The following is a 26820-nucleotide window of genomic DNA, read 5'->3' as shown; positions in this document are numbered from 1 at the left end:
CAGCTGACAGGGAGGTAGGGTGTCCCATCACTCAGCCTGGAAAAGTGATAGGGGTAGAGGGGCTGGGGGCAAGGAAAGTATCCCAGCTCACCTCAAACTCCAGGTACTCTTCCTTCTGCTTCAGCTCTTCGTACTCCTTCCCCTTCACCTTCTTCTCGGGCAGTGAGGAGCGATGCTCGAGCAGCTCTGCTGACATACTCTTGAACTTGGTCTCATGGCTCTTCACCTGCTCCTCCTGAGGAAAAGTGGCACCATATCAGTGCCTTGCTCTGCCCTCTGCTCTGCCCCATGGCAGTGTGAGCCAGCTTGGACCAGAACAGGTTTTTCTCCTCCTAGGTCCAGCCAGGATCTCAGCTTCTGCTCCTGGGTTTGTTCGCAAGGAACAAGACCTTGCTGCCTGTCCCCAGCTTCAGCAGCTCTTGCTCCATGTCTCCCTGACCACCCTCACTCAGCCCTGTACCCCACTGAGAAGCAGCTGGGCATGTGGCAGCCCATGGGTCCTGCTAGAGGAGACAGGGCCACCAGCAGATCCAGGGAGTCTGTCCCATGCTCCTGGCTGCTTCCACGCCATGGCCTACCTGGGACAGCCTGGTGCAGGAGCTGGGCAGCAGCGGGCGGCTGAACTTCTTCTGGGAGCCAATGGCTGCAGGGAAAGGGGGTGCGGAGAACATGGCTGCCACCACATTGATGCGCGTGATCCATGAGTGCATCTGTTCAGGGTTCCTGGGGGGAAAGGCCAAACAACAGATGGGCTCTAAGTAGCACTATCCGTGTCACAGGCAGAGGGACCTGCCCTGCAGAAAAGACCCAGGCTCTCTAGGCCTGGCCCAGGCCAACCACAGCACCCGCGGCTCTGCCCCCAGTGGCCGAGGCCATCGCAAGTCCATTGGTGTGTGAAGAAGAAGAGGCGCTAGGCAAGGCACAGTGCTGACACCAGGTCTCTATCCTTCCAGAAAGAGCCAGGAATGAGAGAACAATGTGGCCCTAAGCCCCATCCCACCCTCTGCCCCAGCTGGACGAGCGGAGAGCCCAGCTGGTGATCCTGGGGGACTCACTGTGCTTGGAAGAGGAAGACTCTCCAGTCAGCTGTCCTGAGGTAGAAGACATTGGGCCGCTTGCTGTAGTCAGATGCCCGCGTGGCAAGTGAATGGTGGATACTAATAGCATTCTTCAGTTCCTCTTCCGCCAGTGCCTTCCCTGGCTTATACTCCTCCTGTGAATCGCAGGGTGTTTCAGAGCCAGCTTAGGGATGCACCCCACTGTGAGTCAGCTCTGTGAGACTGCAGGCGAGTGCTTGCAGCGGTGGGGCTTAGACATCACCTCCACCAGGCTGCTGCAGGCTCTGCATCTAGTTCATGCCATCCCCACTGGGCAGAGGCTGCACCTGCTGCAAGCCTCAGCTTGGCAGCAGCATGGTGGCTGTTTCCTGCTATCCTGCAGCTGGCAGCATGTGCGCCTGCAGGAGACTGTATTTGCGGCTCATACTGCCCCTAAGGCAAAGGCCTCAGTGCCTCCTGTCTCCCCAGCCCAGCCCAACATGCAGGGCCTTCAGCTAGCAGACGCTTCCACCACCTACTCAGAGCCCAAGTACATTGGGAACAGAGATGCCACGAGGGACCCGAGCAACGGTTCAAAGGAGGCACGGTGCTAATTCTGGTTAGGATGGGCTTCGTAATACCATGCACAAGTGTCTCTCTCGCTGCTGTGGGGACTGCTGTGACCTCCCACCCTGGGCCCCTCCTTGCCACAGATGCAAAAGGCCCCACTGCCGCCTACCTTCTGCAGGTAGAGAATCATCCCCTTCAAGATGGCATGGAAGGGCTTCCAGCCGCGCTTCCCTCGGGGCGCTGCCAGGGACGAGAGAGCAGCCCAGACATCAGCCATGGCACCAAGCAGGAGGAAGGCACCCACCCCCCCCGCCCCCCGCCGCTCATCCTCTTCCAGCCAGCCCTGCCACAGTGCATGTCACCCCACCCCGGGGACAGGCGGCATGCCAGGACTGTCCCCGCACACCTGAGCCCGTGCCGGCCGCGTGGCTAGCAGATGGTGCTGCTGGCAGGGGGGGCCGCCTGCCGCCTCCCGGGGCCAGCACCGCTGCGCTTCCTGCCTCGCTGCTCACGTTCAGCTTCACCACTGCCTCCCTGCTCCTGGACGAGGATGAAGCGGTGCTGCCCGCCAGGTAATGCTGGCTTCAGAAGGCGGCTGCATCTAATCAGATCAAGGCAGCATTAGATGGCCAGGGCTTAGAGGGGATTTTACAGCAGAAACAATGAATGTGCCTGACAGCGCCCAATCTGCAGCAGCCCACTGTGCAGCTTGTTTACTGCACCACAGGACACCTCCCTTCATCACCGTCATCCTGTGGCAAGGGTGCATCTCCCCTGGAGGTAACCGCATCTCCCTGCCTGCTCCCTTCCCTCTGCCACGACCAGCAGCCGCGCTGCCACCTTGGCCTCCGTCCAGCCCTGGTTGTGGAGGGGTGAACGGGCAGGGACAGGCTTTCAGGCTGAGAGCTGAATTATGCCGGGCACAGCCAAACAGACAGGGCACAGGGAGCTGACGCTGGAGGCTGGCATGATGCATCAGCCCTCATATAGTGACTTCTGCCCTACTGCCTGTTGGGTTCCTGTAGCTCCCTACTGCCTCCAAGTCCTTCCCCTTGACTCCCCAGGCACTTACTTTTCTTGCAGTCGGGATCAGCGTGGATCTTGCGTACTAACAGTCCATGTTTGTAGGTGGCAATGCTGGAGTCTTGGGAGAAGTCCAGAAAAGGGTTACTGCAGCTGATGCGCTTGATGGACTTAGGGTTGGGGTCTGCCAGCTCCGAGAGAGACTTTCTCAGCTCCTCCTCATCTCTGCTAGGCACAGATTTGGGTGCGTAAAGCGGCTTGTTACCTTGACTGGGACAGCAAACACCAAACCTCCTACTTGCTGGTGCCACTTTTAGGTCTGGCTTCTGAAAAGGAGGCCAGGAGCAGCAGAGCAGGCTGAGCCATCTCCCATCACCACTGGAGAGCATCCCAAACCCAGTCATGACTCTGTGCCACTGCCCCTCTAGGCTGGCAGCTGAGGTGCTGCCCATGCCCTCAAAGACAAGGTGAGGGGGTGTCTGCTGCCAGTAAAGGGCTGGGAGCCCTGCCTGCTGCAGGGAGTAAGGAGCCTTTATGGACAGGGCTGGGACTGATGCTGGCCAAGCCAATAAGCCAGGGGCTGTGGATGAGCAGTGCCCTGGGGCGTGGCACCACCACAGCCCCCCTGGCCCACCACGTACAGGCTTGCAGGCAGCAGCCCACAGGAGAAGAGGGTCTGGAGGGAAATCCCCTCAAAGAGACAGAGACCCAGGCTTCAGACCCCATTCCTTCAGTGCAGCAGTTTGCTATGGGGCTCAGAGCCATTGGCAAAGGGGTGCAGGGGACCCGTGGTGGGGAGGCCTTGGGTAGCACCAGTCCTGAGGCAGGAGCACAGATAGGCAGGACACAGGCAGCCCCAGCAGCAGGAGGGGCAGGCCCCCACTCACACTCTCCACCCTGGTTGTGGCCCCTTGCACTGTGAGCAGGCTGCATCAGTGCTGCTCCCTCCACCCAGCAGGAAGTTGTGTGAGCCCAGAGCTGCTGCCCCCCCTACACCTCCTTCAGACCCGCTCACTGCTAATTAAACCCCTCAGCATCTGCTGGCGTCTCCATGGCAGCAGCCCGAGCGCATTGGCTCAGCGCTGGCGGTACCACCGGGCTGATTAATCCCCGCAGCACAGGCGCTGCCGCTCCTGCCGCTGGAGATGGCAGCTGTGGGCGAGGGTGCAGGCACCCTGCGGGGCCCCAGCACAGCCACAGCTACCCTAGAGCCTGCCTGCTCCCGCTCCAGGCACGGCTGCCAAGCCACAAAGTGATGCCAAAGCTGCGGGGAGCTGGCCTCAGGCAGCCCTCCCCTAGCACGTGAAGGAATAGGTCCCCAGGGAGGTGCTGAGGGCAACCAGGGGTTGCCACTGCAGCTCTCCACCTCCCATCCTGTTGCAACTCATCCCACCCTACATCCTCACAGCCCTGCAGCATCACAGCTGATGGGGCCTCTAGGGCAGGGTGATGCTCTGGGGAGGGTGGCAGAGGCAGGGAGGTCCTTTCCACCAGCATGATGGCCCCACGGCCTGCCTTGTGCTGGACAACAGCATTCCCTGGGAGGGGTACTCACATGGCCCACTGTAGCTTCTCATTCTTGATGGAGCCATACAGCGTCTGCAAAGAGAAAAGCAGGGGGTCAGCACAAGAGCGCTGCCAGGTCAGGTCAGGGGAGCTGCTCCAGGGATGGAAGGGGCATCCCAGGCTGGCTCAGAGGTTAAGGCAACTCCAGGCCACTTCATCCTGGTCCAGCCCTGTCTTGGCTAGGCAAGCCAGCCAGCCTCATTTCAAGGCTACAGGTACTTTCTCCTGGGAACCATGGGACCTGCAACCCCATGCACACCTGGGGCACAGCACTGGCTGGCTGTCTCTCCTCTCCTCACCCCTCTCCCCTCCTGCCCACAACAGTGGCACAGTTAACAGCGAGGGACACCGAACATTTCCAGTCTCTTGGGAGAGTCACTTCTCCCTGCTCTGGGGTATCCCAGGCTGGCCAAAAGGATGGCCTTCAGGAGGCCCAGGCCCCAAGAGAGAAGCCTTCAGGCTGGACTTCATTGGTGCATGGCTGCATCCTGCTCGGCAGGACCTCAGCCTGCCCCGGAGCCTCCAGCCGCTCCATGCCACAATACCCCACAGCCAGTAACCCCCCTGCCATCAGCTGCCTGTCGTGGGCTGGCAGAGGAGAACTCGTGGCAGCACCCAGAGCTCCACAGTGATGGGATGCTCCTGTGGGAGGCTGCCCAGAGCATGCTTAAGCTTTGGGAGACACTTCAGCTGGGCGCTGGCCCTAAACCTGCAGAGACATCAGCACAATGTTATTCATGAAGACATCAAAGGACTTTGTAGCTGGTCAAGGCAGAGCAGGTGCTTGCCTACTGCTGCTTTGCTCCTGCTTGGGGTGGCTGTGGCCTGTCCCTAACCCCTCAAGCACCGTGCCCTCCCTGCCGGCCCAAACACTGCAAAACTGAGTAAGGCAGGACCCGCTGCCTGCATCTCAGCTCAGGAACAAGCTGAGCCTGCCTGCAGCAGGATGCTCCAGGGCCTCACTCCCAAGTGTTGGTCTGGTTCGAGCTGGGCGCAAGCCAGAGGCACCGAGCATGGCTCTCCAGCCAGAGAGGCTCCAGAGAGGGTTTCAACACAGTCCTTGCTTCGGAGCAAGATCTGGAAGGCATCATCCTTGGAGGAAAATAATTGAGTCTCGTACAGGCTGTTCAGGCAGCTGTCAACATCCATCACTGGGCCAGAGACTGCTGCAGAAAGACCTGGCTTGTGGCTGAGAAAGTACAACCGGAGGCGTGCAGGGGCCCGAGAAAGCCAGACAGGCCCCAGCAGTGTCTGGGGAAGGGACATCCATCACGCCCCTGAGCGGCCAGGATGGAGCGGGGACCCAGCTACTCCTGCACTTCCCTGCCAGGGAGACACTGGCACCACCACACACTGTTTCTCAGAGGAGGAAAAGGATCACCTCAATCTAGCAGGCAGAAAGCAGGGTTCACTTGTCTCCTGGAAGACAGGAGGCTCACAGGGCAGGTATGGCCTCAGCGTCTGAGAGGAGATTATGCCCTGGCCCACCCTACCCGGGCAGTGGAGGGGCGGGATGTCATGGTGTGAGCAGGGGACCTCCGCCTCTGGGCTGGGAGCCAGGTGGCCAGAGGAGCGTGGGTTGCAAAGAGACCTAGAGAAGAGGCTGGGGATTAAAAAAAAATAAGAACACAAAGTCCTGCAGAACATAATCTGGGAGCAGAGCAGGGGGAGAAACAGGCATCTCAGAGCAATGTAGGTGATAAGGAGTCACCAAAGGAAACAGAAGGGAAAGGATTTTACTCACTGCTGGGGACATAGACAAGAGATGTTGAGAATCAACAGACACAAAAAGGAGACAGGAAAACTGGCACAGAGCTGGAGACTGGGAACTGCAGAAAAGCTTCTCCGAAAGAGTAGGCAGGATGGGACGTGTGGCTTGGCTCCCACCCAGCTCAGTGACGATACAGAGTGGTCAGCTCCCTGTCCCCAAGGAAAAGACCCTTGAACCAGCAGAGTGGGGATTTTGGAGGAGAGGGCAAGGCATCGCACCAGAGGGAGCCACACTTGCAGGAGGAATGAGTTGATGTCAGAAGATCCTCAGGGAGTAACTCTGGATAGCACAGGGCCAGAAAACAGCTCGTCAGAGCACCGCGCTACAAAAACCTGGGCCCTAGGACTGCTGGTAAACACCTCAAAGGCTGAACTGCCTTGTAGCTTCAAAAGGCTCCATCCACCCTGCTACAAAGCCCTGACAGCATCCCACAAGCCTGCTGCAGGCAGGGGCTGCCAAGTAACCCCCCCCTCAGAGATGGGGAGCAGGAGCTGCTCAGCACTCCTGGGTGAGGGGGGACACTGACAGGCAAACGGGGAGACTGGAGGGATTGAGTGGACAATGCAAAGCTTTACATCTACATCCTGCCAAGTCTCTGCTTGGCTAAATGCCATCCACAGCAGACACCAGTGTCAGGAACAAAGCTGGTGGACTCAGGCCAAGTCCCAGCCGAGAAGATGCACTCCAGACACAAAGCTCATCCTGCTTTTTGGGCCTGTGGCACCAACTCCTGTCAGTCCACTAGATTCTGGACTTTTTGGTGCACAGACTGTTTCTGCTGGGGAAGCACGGATCATGCAGGCTCCTGAAGCCTGATTCACAACCATGTCAGCAAAGACCAGAGACACCAGTTTCACTGCTCAGCAAGTCTCTCTTCTCCAGACTGCCTTTGCTCTATGGATTCATTCCTAAGGGATTGAAAGGATGGCACCTCTTGCAAGTTCTGAACTTGCAGTGACCACCCAAGAGAAAGCAGGGCACTGGCCCCACGCCACCACAGCCAACTCCAAGTGTGGTTGGTGCTTTTTGTCATCACCAGGTTATGAGCTCACCGCTGCAGCATGCCGGGCCAGCCAGCCAGCTCTGCCCTGGACAAGCACAAGACCAGAGACCTACAAATATAATGTCCCAGTGGGATTTCTAACTGAATCAACATCTTTCTTTGGTGCCTTGCCTTCCAAAAGCAAGCTGAGTAGAGTCCTGCCCTCACAAATATCTCCAGGAAGGGCTGCACTAGGCAAGAGGCAGGTGGCTCTGATACTTCAGCCCAGCGTTACTGCCATTTCTGCTGGGGACCGGGCTACCCAAGCCAGGCAGGGAGAAGACATCCCCCTTCAGCTCCTCAGCCCAGAGCAGGCCAGAGGGGAGAGCTGGGGCTGGTTTGGGGAGCCGGGCAGCAAGATGGCCTGGACATAGCTTTGGCACAGAAGAGACTGTACTGAGGGCTATAGCCCAGCATCCAAGCAACAGAAGAGTGCTAAAGCGGGAATTTAGGCATCTGACAGAGGGTTTTAACCCTTTCTGAGGTGCCTCTTTTATAGATCACAACTCTTATGGCCACGTTCTCTTTCCAGTCTGCTGGTTCCTGTCCTAACTAACATACTGGCTTTCAGCACTGCAAAATTCCCCGTGCAGGTCAAAGTTCCCCTTCCTCCTGCTAGCCCTAAAACCAGCCACTGCTGCTTGACATTCTGCAAAACAGACTTCATAGCCACCAAGCAGCCTCCCTGCAGTCATTTTCCCTCTCTCCATGCCTGGCAGCGTTTCAATATAAGAGCTTAGCTGCTAGCTTTCCCCAACTTTTCCTTAGCAAAACACCTTTCTCTACACCCGGCCACAAAGCTCTGTTGGGTCCCCCAGACACCCAGAACCCCAGCTGCGCAGATAAAAACCGCACTGTCAGATTAGAGATGTAAATCGTCAGGAACCGTACCTACACCAGGCCCCTTATTCACCTTCACAGCACCCACTCCACCCCCGCTCCCTGCCCAACACACAAAACCCCTGGTCAAGAACAACTCATCACCTGGCACACACCAACCCCGCTGCGCACACTCCACGTCCCCCCCTCCACTGCAGAGGGGTTGCCGTGTGCACACACAGTGGAGTGACCTGGGGACTTTTTTTTCCACTTTTGGGTAGGCTGCCATGGGGACAGTGTCCTGCGTGTCACCTTCCTCCCTGCTGCAGGCAGCAACAGCAGGCAGCGGGCGATAGCTACTTGTCCATGCCCCACACTTGCGACTCAGCAACATCATGAGCCGGCACCAGCCTCGTAACAACATTTCTTGCTCTGCCAACTACCTGCCCCAGAATGGCAGACCTCTCCATCCCTCCCATCGCAGCCCTACAATATGGGATGCAGCGACCTAGTGTCTCCTTCCAACTGCATGTTTCCATCTGAGTGCGTCACAAGTTAATGCTGCCGCCAGACCGTACTGCGCTATGACAGCATCACTGCTTGTCACGGCCCCAGTGGCCCCACGGGGATGGTTTTCGGCCCCGATGGCCCCACCGGGCAGCTCTGGGGTACGCTGCCTGCTCTGCTCCAGCCCGAGGGTTCTTGTTCAGCACCCGATCCAGGTAGGACGTGCCCAGGGACAGCCTGTTCGTTTCTCCCCACCTAGGGCTGATGCACACCAGTGTAACACCTCCAAAAAGGACGCTGGCTTGCAGCAAGTGAGCTCTTGGCAGTAAAATCCCCTTTTTCAGTCCAGGCAGCCACTCCATCCTCTCCAGCCCGGCTCGGCGGTCCCCGACACCCCAGCGCAGCCCCTGGCAAGGAGCCCGCAGGGCTGGTCGCTAATGCTAAGCTTAAGCCGGTCCCAGCGGAACGGGCTCTGTCCCGGATTCCTCTCGCAGCACCGTTTTCCAGCAGGCACGGCCGCCGAGCACCGCGAGCAGCGCCAATGTCACCCCGGTCCGGGTGGGATGCGGGGTGGGCGGCGGGGACGGAGACGGGCTCCTTGGGGCGGAGGGGGACCCGGTGCCGCAGAAATCGCTCCGTGGAGGGACCTGGGGCCGAGGTTCTCGCGGCGTGCGGCTCTCTCTGTCCGTCCGTCAGTCCTCCCGCCCGCAGCCCCGCGGGGCGCCGCCATCCCCCGCCCCCTCGCTTACCGGCTTCTTCTTGCGGCGGCTCTGCAGGCGGCTGACCACCAGGTCGGTGTAGAGCACCGGCTTGAGGGTGCGGGAGCGCTGCGGCCACCCGTAGCAGAAGGTCTCGGCGCCGCGGTAGTTGCGCCCGTAGCGCACCGAGCACATGGAGCGGGACCGCATGCGCCCCGCGCTGCTGTTGATGCTGTTGACGCCGATCATGCTGCCGCTGCTGCCGGCGGCGGGGCCCGGCGGAGCACCCCCTGCCGCCCTCCCGCGCCGCCGCCGCCGCCGCCTGTTGAAGCGGGGCCGAGCCGGGCCGCGATCCCGCCGCTCCCGCCGCCGCCGCCCCGCCCCGCCCCGCCCGCGGCCAATCCGGGACGAGACCGCCCGGCAGAGCCCACCGAGCGGGCAGAGCCCGGCCCAGCCGGCCCGAGCCCAGCCCCGCCGACTCACAGGATCACCAGGCTGGAAAGGACCCACAGGACCATCGAGTCCAACCATTCCCATCAATCACTAAACCATGTCCCTCAGCACCTCATCCACCTGTCCCTTAAACACCTCCAGGGACGAGGACACAACCGCCTCCCTGGGCAGCCTGTTCCAGTGCCCAATGACCCTTTCTGTGAAATATTTTTTCCTGATGTCAAGCCTGAACCTCCCCTGGTGGAGCTTGAGGCCATTTCCCCTTGTCCTGTCCCCTGTCACTTGGGAGAAAAGGCCAGCTCCCTGCTCTCCACAACCTCCTTTTGGGTAGTTGTAGAGAGCAATAAGGTCTCCCCTCAGCCTCCTCCAGGCTGAACAACCCCAGCTCTCTCAGCCCTTCCTCATAAGGCCTGTTCTCCAGCCCCCTCACCAGCTTTGTTGCTCTTCTGTGGACTCGCTCCAGAGCCTCAACATCCTTCTTGGAGTTGGTCCAAGACAAGCCCAGCCAGTCCGAGCCCAGCTGAGGCAGTCCAAGCCAAGCTGAGCCCAGCCGAACTGAGTTGGTCCGGTCCGATCCAATCCAACCTGATCCAAGCAGCCACAGGGCAAAGGTGCACGTCTGCCCTGGTGGGACAGCTTCCCCAGGTGCCCCAGCAGGGACAGTGACAGCGGGTGGTGAGCGCTCCCAGAGCCCCAGGGGCAGCAGCGGTGACAACCTGGGCTGCACCCGGCAGGCTGCTCCTTGCTCGGTACCAGCCGGATGGCTGCAGAGCTGCCGCTGCAGCCCAGCCTCACTGAGCTGGTAGTTCTCAGGCCTTCCACCTCCAGTGCCCATCCCACACTTGATCCTCCTGCCCATTCCTTCGAGGTCAGACCAGAAAAATCAGTAGCTGGAGCTGTTTGGCTGGTTAAGGGCGGGATATGGATGCTCCAGGCAGCCGTTTCCATGAAGAAGCAAAGGGCTGGTCATCCTTGCAGAAAGCACGAGGTTTGATGTGTAATTTAGTTCAGCTTAACTGAATAGGAGATTCGGCCAGCGGAGGAGAAATTTTCCACTCTGTCCTCACTTGTTTGGGATGGTGATCACTGGGCAAAACTTGTGAGGAAGTGACCATGAGTGCCCAGCCCTTCTGAGGTGCTGGGCTGCTCCTGAGGCTGGGGGGAGCATGGGAGACAGGGCAGGGACACGTATCACGCCCAGGAGAAAAAGGCAAAAGAAAATAGCCTGGGAGATTAGATTGAGCGAGCGTTCCTGAGATTATAGCTCAGAGGTGGGAGCTGGGGCTTTCTTCCCACACTGCTAATCATGTACCCAGCACTCTGAGTAGAGTGCCTGAGCCCTGCCGCTGTGCCTCCAAAGCTGGAAGGTGGGGGCCCATCCTACCTTCCTCCTCCAGGGACCCGACTGCATTGTCAGGCTTAATTCATTAACATCTGTGAAGCACTGTGGCTCCTAGGCTTGAAGGCAGCACAGATTTGGCTCATTGCTGCAATCACTAAGCAGCACCAGGGAGAAATGGGGTCTGATCTAGCCCTACTGTGTTGTTAACAGCCAGCAAAGCACAAGGTTAAGCTAAAAAAGTAAGGGAGATGGGAAAGAGCTAGGGCTCCGCAAAGTGATCAATCATGTAAATGTCAAATCCACATCTGAAATATCACAGACAATCAGCAACAGTGAGTGAAATTCGGGGGGGGAGGGGGAAAAATCACACTAATATGAGAAGAAAAACATCTCAAGAGCTAACCAGAACACCATCAGCTCTAGGACATCGATCCTGCTTTGCCTCCCTCCTCGGGCAGCTACGTTCATTTGGCCACAGGAATATGGATCCAAGCCTGCACACGTGGGCATCCTCTGGTATGGTATTACACAGGTTCTTATATCCCCCACATGGATCCCTGCCCTGGTGGGATGACACTTGAGTTGGAGAACTGGGCAGCCTGGCTGCTGGAGTACAATTCTCCGATACAGCTTTCAGATCCAGAGGAGAGGATTTCCAGCAGTAGTGCCAGTAAGACATCACTACGTTAGCTCCAGCAGCAGTGCCGTGCAGGGCACAGCAAGGCACTGCCAATGAGGGGGACGTGGTGCTCAGCTGTGAAAGCACAAGCTTTCAAGTGTTTTCATTTCTTCTGCATAAAATTGGGATTGTTTACATGTATTATCTACTAGCAGATAAAGTTCTCATCTGACTCAAGCTGCCACCCGCTCTCAGGCATCGTGTTGTCTTTGTCTTGGGACTCCCTGCAGCCAGAGATGAGGGGAGTGCCCAGGCTCCCTGCAGGTATATTCCTGATGCTGAGCCCAGAGTCATAGGCATGCATCCCCTGCAGCCACCTAGGTCCTTCCTTGCTGTCCCCATTCCCCGGTGGTGAGTGTTGTGTGGTGGGGCCACCTCCAGCCTTTCAGCTCTGAAGCCTGTGGGGTAGCAGCCTGCTCTGTCTCCCCAGGAAGGCTCGGAAGAAATACCAGGACCTTTCTTCTGTGCTGCCGGAGCTGCCCAAGACCCAGCCTTGAGCTTTGGGAAGCTCTTGTGAAGCCTGCCAGCCCTTCCCCTCCCCTGCTACCCTTAGGAAATGTGTGTGCTCCTGGAGCGCTAAAATTAGCCAGCCAGCCAGCTGTGCGGCACGCTTGCTGAGGAGCCTCAGTCCCCGAGGAGGCAGCATCCTAACTGGGGTAACGGGGCTAGCACAGGCTGACGCAGGGGGAAAGCCTTTCCCCATTTCTCTGCCCCCTGAGCCTGTGCGGGAACCAAAGCACCAAGCAGCTGAGAGCAGTGGGCAGAAGAGAGGAGGTGTCTGGCAAAGGTTGCCCAGGAGCATCACAGCCCCTTCAGGCACTGTTCCTTGCTGCCCCCCTCCCCAGCACTGGCTGACAGAACTTTCCCCATCTCAGCTGCCCCAGGACCCTGCTCCCCCTTGCATGGGCAGGGGCTCTCTGAAACAGAGCAGTGCTTCAGGTGAGGAGCCTGCCCCGTGCACGGTTCCTCACGCTGCCTTTTGCTCCCCCTCCCCAGCACATCTCCCATACAGAGGCGGCTGAAAAGCAGCAGTGGGAAGCAGCACAGCTGCAGAGGGAACAGGCCATTTTTAGCAGAGCAGCCTCCCTGCTGCTGGGCTGCTGCACAGCTGTGTGGGGCTGTGCTGCAGCACCACAGCCTCCCTCTGCTGCTTTACACCCAGCTCCTACCCAGGAGAGAATACCTGTAGTTTCTTGGCACTTGCTCGCTGCCCTGTTTCCCACTGGCTGGGATCTAATGGGATAACTTGATCTTACATGTTTAAACTGCTGGTACTTTTGGGGGTGAAGTTTAACAGGGATGTGGTGGTGCTTGAAGTGCAGAGGTGTCCAACCATGAGATGCTGGGGGCTGAAAAGCAGGCATGCCAAGGAGCCTGTGGAGCTTGGACGCTCCAGGGTGCAGCAGCACCGGAGGGTAGGGGTTCAGGATCCTCATTCTGGATGTTTCTATTTCATTTTGAGTGCTTAAAGCCTTTTCTGGAACTGGGTTTAAAATTAGAGGAGAATTTTTCCCGAGCAACTCCTTTTCCTGGAGAAGCGTGGGCTGAGAGGGAGGAGAGCCCTATTGAGAGCTGCTGGTAACCCCATAATGATGGGGTGAGCGACACAGCCAGGAATAGACCCACAGAGGCAGAAAAAGGAGCTCAGCTTTTCACCTTCCATTGCCTTTTTAAATCGACCATGTCTCCCATCATGGCTCTGGCACCCTGTGGGAACCCATCCTCTTCATCATGAGTATTTGCCATCTGTAGTGCTTTACAAACAGCAATGGTTTCTGCCCAGCAGGTCTCATGTAGCTAATCCTATTCCCAAAGCCCAAGATGGGGACAGGGCAGCTGAAAAATCCCTCCTGAGAACAGGTGATGCTGGAGAAACACAGAAGTCTGAGGCTGGAGGTGCTTGCTGAATATTGCCTTCCTCAGCCATGCACCATCCGACACTGGGTCAGGCAAGGAGAAGACAAGAATCCCCCTGTCACAACAGTGTGGTTAGTTCCCAGCTCTGGGACTTTAATCACTAGCCCACCCTTCCCATCACCATGCCTTGCCCGTGTCACCAGAAACACTCCTCCTGCCACCCAAGATACCTCCAATGCCAAGGCCTGGCCATGGCCTTGGGCTCCAGTGTTCCAGAGAACCAGGAAGGGCCAAGTACCACGGGGTCAATGCCAAGAAGCCTCTGGATGCGGCAGAGCAAACCAGTGCTCATATGCTGCCCCCATGTGTGCCCTTTTGCCTGTGACGTAGGCAGAGCAAGAGCAGTGAGGGCATCAGGACCCCAGCCAGAGCACCAGTGTCCTCCTGGAGGAACAAGGCAGCCCATGCTCCCCTCAGCAAGGCACGAGGAAAGCTGCAGGCCAAGGATATTCCTGCACAAGGATGGACACTTTCACTGCACCTCACATAGACATCCATGTGGTCCCACCCAAAGCTCTCTGTTTTGCTCCTGCTGCTTGGCTAACCAGGGAGAGTGACCAAATTTACCTTGAGCAGCTCCTTGGGGAAGTCAGTGCCTCCATTGAGACCCTCCAAGTTGCAAATGAAGTCAGAGCAGGACATTCTCTTCCCAATGTTCTGGGGGAGTTGGGAAGAGAGAAATACAGGGGGTTACCTTTGAGCCAGGGGACCAGCACTGGTTGGAGTCAATCCCACAGCTCAGAAACAGATCCCCCCCATTTCTGCGGTAGGGTAAGGGACCAGCCAGGTCTCAGGGCAGCTGCCTGAAGATGTGGGGAAGCTGCTGGCTTTGCCTAGACACCAGGAGCCTTAAATACCCTCCTTTGTCTAAGCTGGGTGCTACCTGCTCCCATGGCAACAAGTTTGGAATCTCATTCCCACCCTGTCACCCTGTCCACTTTCCTCTTCTGTCCTCATCCCATCTCCACATCTTCTAGCTCAGCCTGTCTCTTGCAAAGGCCCACTCTCTCCTTCACCACCTCCCTCTCTCACGCAGACTTTCTCCTCTCTGCTCCCCGGACAGGGGAAGGGTGACCAGCCCTCATGGACCCAGGGTCCCATATCTGCAGTTCAGGGCAGTGGGGACAGACAGGGAGGGATAGTTGGGGCCAACAGCAGTGGAGACTTACATGTCCATGCAGGTCTGTGTTTAGCAGCATCAGGGCACAGGTGAGAGTGTGGGCTCCATCTGCAGCACAAGCATAGGACAGGAATTAGAGCCCGTGGCTCAGCCCCGCAGCCGGTGCTCCAACCCTGAGCACCTCAAGCAGCACCCAAGACAGCTCTGAGCCCCCTTCTCCCATCCCGGGCACGCAGGGTACACAGCAGTCACAGGCGAGTAAGTAGGAGGCCACTGAATTAAAAGCTGGTCCTGAATCTGAGCATACAAACTCCCTTCCAAGCCTACAGGCAGGCAGCCCCTTCAGCCAGGTAGCGATGCTGCAGCTGATCCTGCAGAGCTCCTAGCATAGCAAGGTGGGACCAGCATAGCACTCTGCCAGCCAGGCAGCTCAAACCTTACCTGTCCCAGAGCCAACCCCGAGCAAACTCAGCACGTGAATGCACAGAGGAGAGGCAGAAATACGCAAAACAGTACAAAGTGGGTGTCTGCGCCACCCCAAGTGCTGGGCACCCGAGTTTTCTCACCTGGCTATTCCCTCAGCTGAAGTCTATTTTTGTGAGGAAGGCCTTCTCTCTCCTCTTGTGCTAATCTGCTCAAGGTCAGAATTAAGGATGGGTTGAGCCCTAATTATGCATGATCCAACCATAGGAGTTTATGGTTTGTTGTTTTTTTTTTTTTAAAAAAAAAGATAAAGCATCTGTCATTTGAAGGAAATGACATATCTGTAACCAGGGCTATCTCCGAAGGCATCAGTACAGGCTCTCAGCCTGTTCTCTGGTTTCAGTTTGAGTACCTTCATGGAGCTGACGAACGCACAGCCTCATCTGAAACACACACACATGCACACATGGACACGCACAGTTTCTTACCCTCTGAAGAGATGGTGTTTGGATTACACTCGTAATAACGCTGGGAAAAATGAGCCAGCACTCGCTCTCGCTCTTGTGTCTCTCCCATCAAGGCCAGCTCCTTTAGAAAGGACCTGAAGAAGCAGCAGCAGTGTTGGTCACACATGAAGACCACCAGCAGCTTCTCCAAAACACTCTGCACAGGAATGGAGTAGTTCTTTCTGGTTTGGAGAGCTCCTGTGTGCTGGATGAAGCCCTGTGAACACACATCCCTCCCAGCCCACTGCAGAACTCCCCTCCAAGCTCACAGCACCATGGTCTGCTGGCACATCACAGAGACCTACAACCAGCACCAAGAACTGCACTGGGAAAGGAGCTGGGAGTAACACCAGGAAGGTCTGGGCTCAAGGACTGGAAAGCCAGTCCTAGGTGAACCTGACTGTCATCCCACTACATTGACCATCGAGTTAAGACCAGGAATGCTCTTTTTCAGTTGTGTGGCTGAGAGACCACTTTGGGAACAACCCTTCCTCATCTAAGAGGTAACAGGATCTCCTGGTGGGAGCCGTGGGGTCTGCTGGCTCCTGCAGATGTCTACATAGGTGCAGAGCTGTGGAGGGTACAAGTCTGCTGGGACCTCACTCAGGTGGCCACTACGCACATGCACATGTACACACACTCAGGTCTAACCTGAGAGCCTGGTCCAGGCTCATCCCTGTGAACACGAAGAACTTCAGATATTCCCCTGCTACCATTCTGCTGAACTCGTTGCTGAAATAGAAAAGGAGTGGGCGAGAGTGGGATCAACCAGACTGTGGGACATCTGAAAGCTCACAGAGGTAGGGTGGATTCTAGGAGGCTGTGAGTTCCCCAGGGCTGTGGGAAGTGTGCTGAGGATAGAGACCCCCCACTCCCATGAAACTCAGAGGAGTCACTCAGAGATCCAATGCAAATAATGGGCACGTAAGATAAACTGGAGAAGCTAGAACTGGAAGGGCCCATAAGAGGTCAGCTAGCCATCCCCCTACCCCAACACCTTACTGGAGCACCCATGATGCAGCCAGAGTAGGCAGGTACTAAAACCTGGATGTTTCTTAGGTTTTAAGGCCTTCAGAGGGAACAACTGGTACAGATGTACCAGTCACAAGGAGTGGGTTTTAGGGTCTTGCCAGATATTCCTTGCCAGCCTGGTGCCCCACAGGCAGCTGTGGGTACACCATGGGTGCCAGTAGGGCCCCTGCAGAATGGAATGTTCCTTGCAAATACCCACACGTACTTCTTCCCCAAGTGGCGGGCCACATCGGCTTTTTTAAAGCCATCCAGGTTATACAGCCTCTTGGCCAGGCGTTTGGCGGCCTCCAGGTCAGCCTTGTGCCCATTGGAGAGGGTGTCGGTGCTGCCCAGAGCCAGCTGCTCCATGCTGTCCATCTCCGAGTCCGAGTCCAGCTGGCTTAGGGGGTGGTCGCTGCAATGGGAAGGGACACTCCACGTTAGCCTGCCTACAGATCCTCTCCTCGTTTAGCTCCACAGGAAATGCGGGCACCTCACCCTGCATCGGAGACCATCTACTCACGGCTGTGACCTAGGACGAACAACACGGGTTAGAAACACTCCAAGGTCAGGTCTAGGAGCTAACGGAAGGTTTGGCGATGTGGAAGAGAGGTTGGGTGACAGGGCAGCTCCAGTGACTGATGACAGGGCAAAAGAACACAAACCCATGTCCAAACTGGGTATGGAGAAACCAGACAACTGCTCAAAAGTCCCTCACACTGAGCCTGTGAAACTGCATGTGTGGGCTCAGGCTCTGCCAGGCTCAGCTGTCGCAGAGACTTTGAGCAGAAACATGTGAACATCACATGCTGTCCTACAGATCTGCACTCATTTTTTAACCTGGACAACTCCTTGTGCTGCTCAAATGCAGTTTCTGCTCAAGACCAGACAACTGTAACTCCTTCATTTGTCATTTCCCTCTTGAAATCAATACAAAGAAGGCAAAACTGAGGCAGAGAGAGTGAAGACAAAAGAATCCCACCCTGGCCTCCCAGCCCACAGTGGGGTGTACTGTCTTCTTCAGGCTGTGCATCAGCTCTCAGCCCACCATGCCTTAAATGGCCGCGTTAGGAGATGCTCTTGGCTTAGCCCCCAAAGCAGTCTGACTCAGCAGCACAGAAGTTATCCCAATGAAAAAAATGGTTCAATCTAATAAACAACGAACGTTAAGCAACTGTGACCTCGCCCAAATTTTCTGGCCGCCTTCACAATGTTCCAGTCTGATTTATTTTTAAAAGTCTCTAATTGACTTTTAAGAGGCCTGCTCTCCTGAGCCTATTACCCAGGCCAATCTCCTTGAGGCTCCACTTCTTCGACGAAGGACGAGCCTTGCTGCTCCTTAGCACTGCCTGTCACAGGGCAGCCCTGCCTGGCACTGACAGGCTGCCCCATGACTCGGAGGGCTCTCAGGCGCCTTGTGCCCACCATCCTGACCATACCAGCCTGTGGGCAGTGCAGGAAGCTGCTCTGACCCGTGGGCCAGGTGCTTCCCTCGTGAAAGCAGCTCTGACACCCTGCAGGTCCCTGGGGAGATGCCTCTGACCACCACTGAGCTTGCCAGTGCAGGACAACAATTGTGGTTAAGACAGCCCAGGGCAGATGGATGCCTATTAGGCCCCAGCCTTCCCCAGGAACTCAAGCATCACCTCATGCCACCCTGGTGGAAGCAGCCACGAGAAGGACCACAAGGTCACTAGTTCACCTGCTCCAAACCCAGGGATCTGCACTGGGCAGGAGGCTTCCAGCATCACCATCCATGTCACCAGCCCACCCTGTCCCACAGGCATCCCTCCTACCTGCCTCAAAGCTCTCCTCCTCCCAAAATAGGGTGGCAGCATCCAAAGGTGCTGCTGGCACGGTGCCCACTGCCCTCCAGCTGCACCTGGCTGTGCCTGCATCAGCCAGCAAGGCCAAAGCCGCCCCAGGGAGCGCCCAACAGCAGAACAGGCTGGATGCTGCTGGGCCAGTGCTGGGCACACACCTCAGCCCCTCTTTGACTCCTCATCCACCTGCAGCCACTGTGCCCTAAGCCAAGGGTAGGGCTCACAGGCTCTTTGCTTCCCAGCAGCAGAAAAGATAAATCCACCCCAGTAACTGGTACCTGCCAGCCATGAGTTGTAGTGATTGTATTTTTTGTTAAAACTCCATCTGCTATTATGGTCCAACAGTCCAACAGCCTCAAGTATGCTTTTCTACCCACAGGCTGAGTTACAAAACCCAAAACTATTCTTCCACCACTCCCCATGCTCCAACATCACCTTTAGAGCAAGCAGCTGCTCAGTCACCCTCTGAAGGCCTTTTCATTCTTCTCAACCATAACTAAAAACTCCTAATACCCTTCTGAACCTTGCCTATCCTGCCTGAGAGTTTGTCCTCCCTCACACAGCTGATTCCTGAAGCATCTGGAAGCTAACCTAGACCTCTGAGTCTTCCCCTGTAACTCTAAAACTCTATCTGTAACTCTTCCCCTGTAACCTCTCTTCCCAACCTGCGGTCCTAAGCTTTCCCACCTAGTGCTGACTATCCAGGCATGGGGCCAGTTATAAAACCTCTCTTATCCTTCAGTATCTGTATCTCCCTGCAAGCTCCCAACCCGTGGCTGCAACTCTTGCAATAGTCACACCCAGATCACAGCCTGGGACTCAAAGCAGCTGTACCAATGGGATTTGATGTCCCCCCTCTGTCACCAAGCACCCATACTGATTTGGGGTTTTACATCGGCAAAGCATAACCTTCCTCTCAGGATGAGGCGCTACCCAGCCATGCCATAAAATGGGGTTTCTTCCACCACTCAAGCCACTCTCATGCCTCAACAGGCTGGGAGCGCCCTATTTGTGGCACCCGTATGTTAGCATTCCAAGCTCTAGCTTGGAGAATGTGCAGCTTCAAGACAGAAAACCAAGATCACAATCCTCAAGCAAATGGAGAACAGAGCAAAGCGACGCATCCATGTCTGAGGCAACTGAGGTGATGCTAATTTTCTTGCCAATGAGCTAATGTCTCAGGGTGGATTTTTTTTAGTGTACTTTTTAAAGTGACATTTCAGTTTGGCTTGAAGAAACACCGAAATAATATTTTTTTACATTAGATAAATTTTCAATCTGAGAACTGGCCCACACTTAGGGAATAAAGATCAAATTTGGTATTGTGCGAGTATCCTCAGCGTGCCTGAAATGAGTCATCCCTGAGTGGACGGAGTGCTAGCTCATCCTTCTCCCTGCTGCCTGCCTAGGACAACCACTGCCACCCCCAGTGTTGCTGGGAGCACAGGTCCCCCTGTGACCTCCGAGGTCTTCACTAGAGAGGCTGGGTTCCCAGCACCCGTGTCAGCAACAGCAAGGTCCTTCTGGGGATCTCTGAAGAAGGCACGTGATCCAGCTCAGGGCTTGCTTGGGGACAGAGGCTCTTCACCAGCCACCTTCCATCCCAGCTCAGCACGAGGACCACATTGTGGTCCCAGCCCTGGGGTGCTACTGCAGGACTGCATTGCTGCTTGGGGCCGCTGCAACACAGAAACTCTTTCTCCAGGGCCCAAATGTTTCTTCTCAGGGCCAAATGCTCCTTTCCTGGAGGCAGAGCCTCATCGCGCCCCAATATTCCTCCTCTGGCTGACTGCCTAGAGCCCAGCAGGAGAGACCACAGCACCTTCCCTAGCTGCAATGCAGCATGTCACTGCAGGAGCCCTGACATCCTCTCTACCATGCCATCACAAACTGGGCTCACTTGGCACCATGTTCTCTCCACAGCTACCATCAACCAAGAGCAAATCTTCTCTCCTGGATGTGGAGCTGCAATAAGGCACTAGCTCAGCAAAGCCTGCCCCAGACAGCTGACCTCTGTAGCTCCTGGCTGCCAGCAGGGAAGTATCTGTGTGGCAGGACCCTCCCTGTACCAACACCCTGCTTCCCAGAAGCTCAGAAGGAGAGATATCCCTGGAGACAGGCTGGGCCAGGTGACCATTGTTTTCAGCTAGGGGTGTTCAGCTGAGCCCCTGGGTTGTCCAGGTCCTGCCTGACACATTTCCAGGTGGGATACCTGCTCTAGGAAATTAAAAACCTCCAACCATAATCCAAGTGCCAGTTGGCTCCCACAGGAGTCTGGTCTGCATCCTGCACCATGAAGGGACAGGGCAAGGACCCTGGTCTGAGTCTGTGAGGGACACGTGCATCGGGCAGAGGAGCACACTGCCCTCAACTTCTGATACCCTGGATGCATGGGTAAATGCCCAATGCCTCCACCAAGCAAGCCCAGCCTGCCTAAGAGCTGCTCAGAATTTACCAGACCGGATCTTCGGCTGAGCTAAATAAACGCAGCTCCCCCCATCGGTCTCAGTGGAACGACTTTGATTTATGACAGCCAGGATCTGGGCTTGTTCATTCCTCACAGAATTGAAGTTAAGGCTGGGAGGACAGTTGAAGGGCAGCCAGGCCAGCCTCCAACCACAGGAGGGGCTGGTCCTGCTTTCTGGCAGCTCTGGAGTCCAACCTGGTCCTCAAATCACGCAGCCATAGCGGCACCCGCCAGTGTTACTGATGCCAGATCAATGTAGAACTGAACTTTGGGCAGCTGTGCCCCTCCTCACTCCTGTTTCTCTGCAGAATTCCAGACCCTCCCCTGCAGTATCAGTCCTCTCTGGAGACGGCTGCTTGCCTTTTATCACCCCATCCTACCAGCCCCTCTTGTGGGGGGCACAACCACTCCTGAAGAGGTCATGGGCTGACTCTGCAATTTCACCAATTTCTGGAGCCATTCGAGAGTCTTAAAATCCAGTTACTCACCTGCTGGGTGGAGGGCTGTCCTCTCCTTCAGAGACACAGATGCCATGGGGTCAGTGCACGGAAACCTAGGTCTCTCGGACCCTTGCAAAAAGCTCAGCCTCGGGGCTCTGGGTCAGACCCGGGGGCTGGAATTAACAGCTGACGTGAGGGGCTGCATCCCACAGGGATGCGCAGCTGCCCGAGCCTCTGCAGGCAGCTCTGCAAGCCCTGGCATCCCCTGCTGCTCCCACCCTCCGTGCCGTGGAGGGCTGATAGGCGCTGTGTCCCGGCTCCTGCTGCCCTTCGTGTCTCCACATGGAAATGCTTGGGGCGGGGGGGTGTGCGGGGAAGATTCCCCCCAGGGTCGTGCCCCATTTCTTGCAGTGTCATGCTTGTGGGGAGACACCTTCCTCCTCCTCCCGCGCTCCCACCCCACCGCATCCCTTCCCCACCTCCATCCTTCCCTCACTGCCCTCCTTCCTCTGCTCAGCGCTCCCACCCCGAACCCACCCGGGGGCCCTAAACCGGGCACAGCGCTCAGGGCGTCACCTCACCGGTTCGCCCAGTGCCAGCGGGACAGCGCTGCGCTGGCCGCGGCGAGGGGAGGGGCGGGGGCTCACCGACTGCTGCGCTAACAAAAGGGCCCTTATAAAGAGCCAGAACAGAGCTCGCCGGCGGGGCTGACCTGGCAGCCCGCGGGCCGCCGCTCCTCCCCCGCCGCCGCCGGCCCCCCCCGGCCCTCGCCCTGCGCTCGGCAGCCCCCCCGCCCGGCTCCCCCGCCCTCCCTGCCGCCGGGCCGCGGGCGAGGGCCCCGACTCGGGTCCCGGCACAGCCTGCCCCCCGGCGCCGGGGCGGGCTCCGCAGGAGCCTCTCGAGTTCACAGAATCAGAGAATCACCAGGTTGGGAAAGACCCACCTGATCATCGAGTCCAACCATTCCCATCAATCACTAAACCATGTCCCTCAGCACTGTATCCACCCGTGCCCTAAACACCTCCGGGAAGGTGACTCAACCACCTCCCTGCGCAGCCTCTGCCAGTGCCCAGTGACCCTTTCCATGAAATATTTTTTCCTAATGTCCAGCCTAAACCTCCCCTGGCAGAACTTGAGGCCATTCCCTCTTGTCCTGTCCCCTGTCACTTGGGAGAAGAGGCCAGCACCCTCCTCTCCACAACCTCCTTTCAGGGAGCTGTAGAGGGGAACTACCCCCCCGCCCCCGTGCCCGTGGGACTGTGTACAGCCCCGTGGCAGGTGACGGGCTGCGCTGGATGGCTGCATGGCCAAGGGACCCTGCCAGCCCTGAAGGGCTCCGCTTTCCTCCCCTCTTCTGTGGGTCACTGTCACAGCCCTGGGTTCAGACTGCTTTAACTTCAGCCCTCCGTGGGGGACCTGCACACCTTCACCTCTCACCCAAGCAGGGCGATGACCTGCTCACACACTGGTGCTACCATGGCACCGCTGTGGAAGGGTGGAGAGGTCCCACACTGGCTCTTCAGCCACTGATCCTTTTCTTTTAGCCGAGGCCACGAGAGGAACTGCAGGCATCCCGGCACCAGGGGAGGCCTCTCCAGGCCTGCACTTTGGCACATTCCCCCTGTGCAAGGTCAAGATAAAAATATGGTCTCAGATTATTGCATCCCGAGGGACACTGGGGCCTTAGCGTGAGGAATAAGGCTGCATGAACCAAGGCTGCCAGCCACAGGGGACACCGTGTCTCCCCAGCAGACAGCATGTCTCCCCAGCAATGCAGGGGGCATCGCCAGCTTGGCTGTTCCTGCGACCGAGAGAGACAAAGTCACAGGCTACAGGGCCATCCAGACCACAATCATTGCAACAAATAACATCAAAGGTTTCAGGGGCACAAGAGGGAAAGCCGTAGAGCAGCACACAGAGGTCTAGACCCACTGGCATTCATCACCAGTCATCCCTCATGCCAAAGACCTGCTGCCTAAGGTCACCTCTGGCAACCCTGAGGCTGAAAGCCAGCACAAAGCTGAGCTGCCACCACAGAGCCCTCTGCCCAGGGTCTCCACTCCACCTGTGCTTCTGGAGGTCAGTCTGTACTGCTTGTGACCACAGGTGGTGGCAAATCCTCTCCTTTGTCCCTGCTGGCACGAGTGATGCTGCACTATGATAGCTGCAGAGGCTCCTGAGCTCCTTTCCACAGCAATTTCCATTAAAGATTCCTCACAAGGATACTCCCTGCTTGAGCAGATCGACCCTGACAGGTAACAGCAGCTGCTGATTCCATCTCATGGGAATCCTTGGATAGCCAGCCCAGACACTTCTTCAAACTAGTTGGGAAGCTTCAGATTCATGGTTGACTCCACTCAGAGTCTAGAAAGTTAGTAGCACCAGTGATGGGCAAAGAAGAAACTTCTTGCATCTCTCCCTTGCCAGAGAGCCCTGCTGCCTGGGGATTGACCCTGCAGAAGAGGGGCTGCCTCAAGCCCTGGTACACCATACCTCCCCTGCTTCCTAGCCTAGCTCATGCTGCCAGTCCCAAACTCCACTCCTCTCCATCGCACAAGACACCAGATTCCAACCACACCAGCCTCCCTGTCCACCACTGCCCACAGGGACTGCAAGGGAAGGCCTGCTTCATGCCAGGCTCTCCCATGGCCCATTTCTCACCATCCTTCCTGCAGCCTCAGGCCACTGCTGGAGCCAGGGCACCTGCTCACCTGCTGCAGGGCAGCACAGTGCATCTGAACGTCACCCACAGGCCAGGAGGTGGGCAAGAAACCAGAGTAAGAAAAGAGCTTTGCAAGTACCAACTGATAACCAAAGTAATCATTTCTAACTGGGGAACACTATTGCTTGGGATGTTTTGTGTGTGTAACAGAAGGCAAGGTTAACACCTATGGTACTATGGAAAGCCCAAGCCTCAGGGTAACCAGACCAGGGAGTGCACTGAAGGCTGCAGCTGGGTTTCCTACATGCTCCCCTCCCACCAAAGCGGAGGAGAGAGCTGGAAGAGGAGAAGAAAAGAGGCTCAGCAAAGGTGGGCTCAGCAAAGATCCAGGGCAGCTTTTTGGGGGGGATAACATCTCTCTGTGACCTCTACCACAGCCCAGGGCTGCTCTAAAACCTGAGCCAGGAGGGGAACACAGTGCTGCAGCATCCTCAGCACGGCTGTCACACTCCACTGACTATAAACCAGTGAGGAAAAATCTCCTTTGGGGCATGTTACTGTCGTTCCTGTCGTTCCAGCACACTCGCACCTCCCCATGCCCCTGTGGTGGTGTTGCTGCTATGGTACGATGACAGCCTGTGGGCAATGAGCCAGTCACTGTCCTCTTGGTTTCTACAGGGAGCTGTTTCTGTTCCTTGCCTTGGCAGAGGAATAGGAAGCTAATTCTTCCTGCAGAGTGCACGGATCATAGCTGGATACTGCCACCCTTCGCTGTTCTCATGCCTCTTGGACATCACCAATTTCACTGCACAAACCTTGTCTCTCCTGTGTGCTACCATGGACTTGGTTTCAGTGCCCCAAAGAAAAGGAAGGCCTAAACCAGCATCTCTCTGCCCCAGAATGCCCTTGGAATGATCCAGAGACTACAGAGAAGATGCGATACCCTACTCTCCTCTCTCGACTGCAGACACCAAAGAGGTCACAAAGCTCAGATTCCCACCTGGCCACCCCGAGCTGACCATCGAGGATGACACAGATTGCAATCAGAAGTGGTCTGGAAAAGACCAAGCCTAATAAAGTTTGGTCTGGCAAAGACCAAAACTTAAGTGGTTGAAGGATTCAGGAGGCTCTGGCATTGCACAGCAAGCAACCAGTTAAGAGAGAGCTAGCCAGCACTGGCATGACTGAGACAGCAAGTTCTCTGAGAGCCGCCAGCTCTGCAGCTGAACCACTGGACCAGACCTGACCTCCAGACGAGACCTGACCACTCTCCAGGTAAGTGCATCCTGGAAAAGGTAAAAGACTCAGCCTGCCAACCTGCCACACCACAAGTGCCTCAGCCCAAGACCTTGTTGGAAGGGGAAGGAGCGCAGGAACATAGTGTCTCAGCCTGGACATGGTCTCACACGGGCACAGGTTGAAAGTGGCAGGGCTGAGCTCCCACAGCCCACTCCAGATATCAGAGATACCCCCAGCCATGGGGTAACCATCCTGAGCTGGGGTGCAGGCAGGTTCAGAGCAACATACAGGGAGCCTCTAGTGGGCTATGTTCATCTCTGCCCTCCATCTCCCAACATACACAAGGCTCAGGAGGTTCAGAAGGCCAGGACAATAGGTACAAGACCATGGGACTCCTGCTGTCAAGAAACAAGAGGTTGCTGCTTGGATGGTGAGGGACACAGTAGTATCAGGAAGTCTTGGCCTCCAGGAGGAAAAGGCTGTTGTATTTCTACTGGTATTTGACCTCTGGCTGGCCTGTCACCACAGCCACCATGGACTGTCCTGCAATGGGAACCACTACAGGATCGAAGTCCTGGGTCTCCCTGCTTGCTAGGCTGGAGGAAGCCTCTCAGCTCTTCAACACCAACAAAGCTGGCAAAGATGAAAAAGGAGATGCACTCCCAATGACACGCCTACCATAACACCATGGTGATCACTGGCCTGATCGGCCACTTCACAGAAAATCCAGCACGCCGAGTCCTGACCCTTCCCCTCCTGCCCAGCAGCAAGTTAGGCTCTGGCTGCAAAACACACCACAAGAGGGTTAAACTCCACAATAAGCCTCTGTGGACCAGCTGGACAGCAAGCAACTTTGGTCACTCACCTCAGGTTGGAGGCCAAGGGCGTACCAAAGCTGTCCTCTGAGCAGCAAGGCTTGTGTTGAGCACCCTTCCTTCGTCTTCCCTGCTCCTCCTCCCTCTCCGTCCAGGGGGCATCTGTGGCTGAACTAGTCCCTGAGTCCAGCTCCAAGTGAGCCAGAGGAGCAAAGTTCTCCTTGATCAGCTTGGCACTGTCTCGGATTTGTCCCTGTATTTCTGGGGTGAGTGTTGGGAGGTCAAAAGTGAAAAAGGTCCCATGGGTGCGGGCTGGGGAGGAGAGGATGTCAATGGAATCCAAGCTGGTGTAAGATGTGCCTTTGGCTCGATGGGACTCCATGATGCTCTCAAAATGCTTGCTGAAAGAGTCCATGCCATCCTTGGAGAGGCTGTGCCCTAGGAGGAAGGGCACTGGAGACTTAAGCATACCCTGTGTGTCTTGGTCCACATTCCTAGGGGGAAAGAAAATGAGAAGAATAGGTCACTGAGGAGCAAGGGATCAAAGCCTCAAAACAAAAGTCCCACACACCTCCAGAAGAAAAGCGGAGAGGGCAGAAATCTCCTCTGAACGTCTGTAGCCCTTCAAGGAAATGTCTCATCTGCCCAAGCCATCATGGGAAGAGGGACTGGGCTGACCTCACTCCAGACATATGCTTCTCCTTTAATGGACCACAGACTTTTCTTCCCTTTAGTGGCTCATCCTCCTAAGAAGCTTATGAGATGGCTACTGCTCCCAGTCACTTGACTTGAGCTTACATCCAATAAAAGGCTCAACCACCAGAAGCAGGATGTGGTTCAGCTCCACTTCCAACCAAATCTGGAAGTTGATGAATTTTCCACAACCCTTC

General features: G+C 56.6%; 1 protein-coding gene across 5 annotated transcripts in view; it reads right to left on the bottom strand.

Annotated features, from left to right (window-relative positions):
• Window positions 1-26820, bottom strand: part of PSD (pleckstrin and Sec7 domain containing) — a 44751-nt gene that overhangs the window by 760 nt on the left and 17171 nt on the right. Inside the window, exons 5-16 of one of the 5 annotated variants that reach the window (XM_069864269.1) lie at window positions 25981-26424; window positions 16705-16899; window positions 16125-16205; window positions 15456-15568; window positions 14594-14652; window positions 13992-14081; window positions 4186-4229; window positions 2680-2858; window positions 1777-1847; window positions 1056-1213; window positions 579-723; window positions 92-235 (exon numbers count right to left, since the gene is read on the bottom strand). In XM_069864269.1, the coding sequence (XP_069720370.1) occupies window positions 92-235; window positions 579-723; window positions 1056-1213; window positions 1777-1847; window positions 2680-2858; window positions 4186-4229; window positions 13992-14081; window positions 14594-14652; window positions 15456-15568; window positions 16125-16205; window positions 16705-16899; window positions 25981-26424 (1723 nt within the window). The remainder of the gene's footprint in view (window positions 1-91; window positions 236-578; window positions 724-1055; window positions 1214-1776; window positions 1848-2679; window positions 2859-4185; window positions 4230-13991; window positions 14082-14593; window positions 14653-15455; window positions 15569-16124; window positions 16206-16704; window positions 16900-25980; window positions 26425-26820) is intronic. The other 4 variants (XM_069864270.1, XM_069864271.1, XM_069864272.1 and 1 more) reach the window with 4 other exon arrangements.

The sequence above is a fragment of the Phaenicophaeus curvirostris genome, chromosome 9 (genome assembly GCF_032191515.1).
Source record: "Phaenicophaeus curvirostris isolate KB17595 chromosome 9, BPBGC_Pcur_1.0, whole genome shotgun sequence".
In the NCBI taxonomy this organism is placed as follows: Eukaryota; Metazoa; Chordata; class Aves; order Cuculiformes; family Cuculidae; genus Phaenicophaeus; species Phaenicophaeus curvirostris.
Note: the sequence above shows the minus strand (reverse complement) of the source record. Positions and strands in the feature narration are given on the sequence as shown.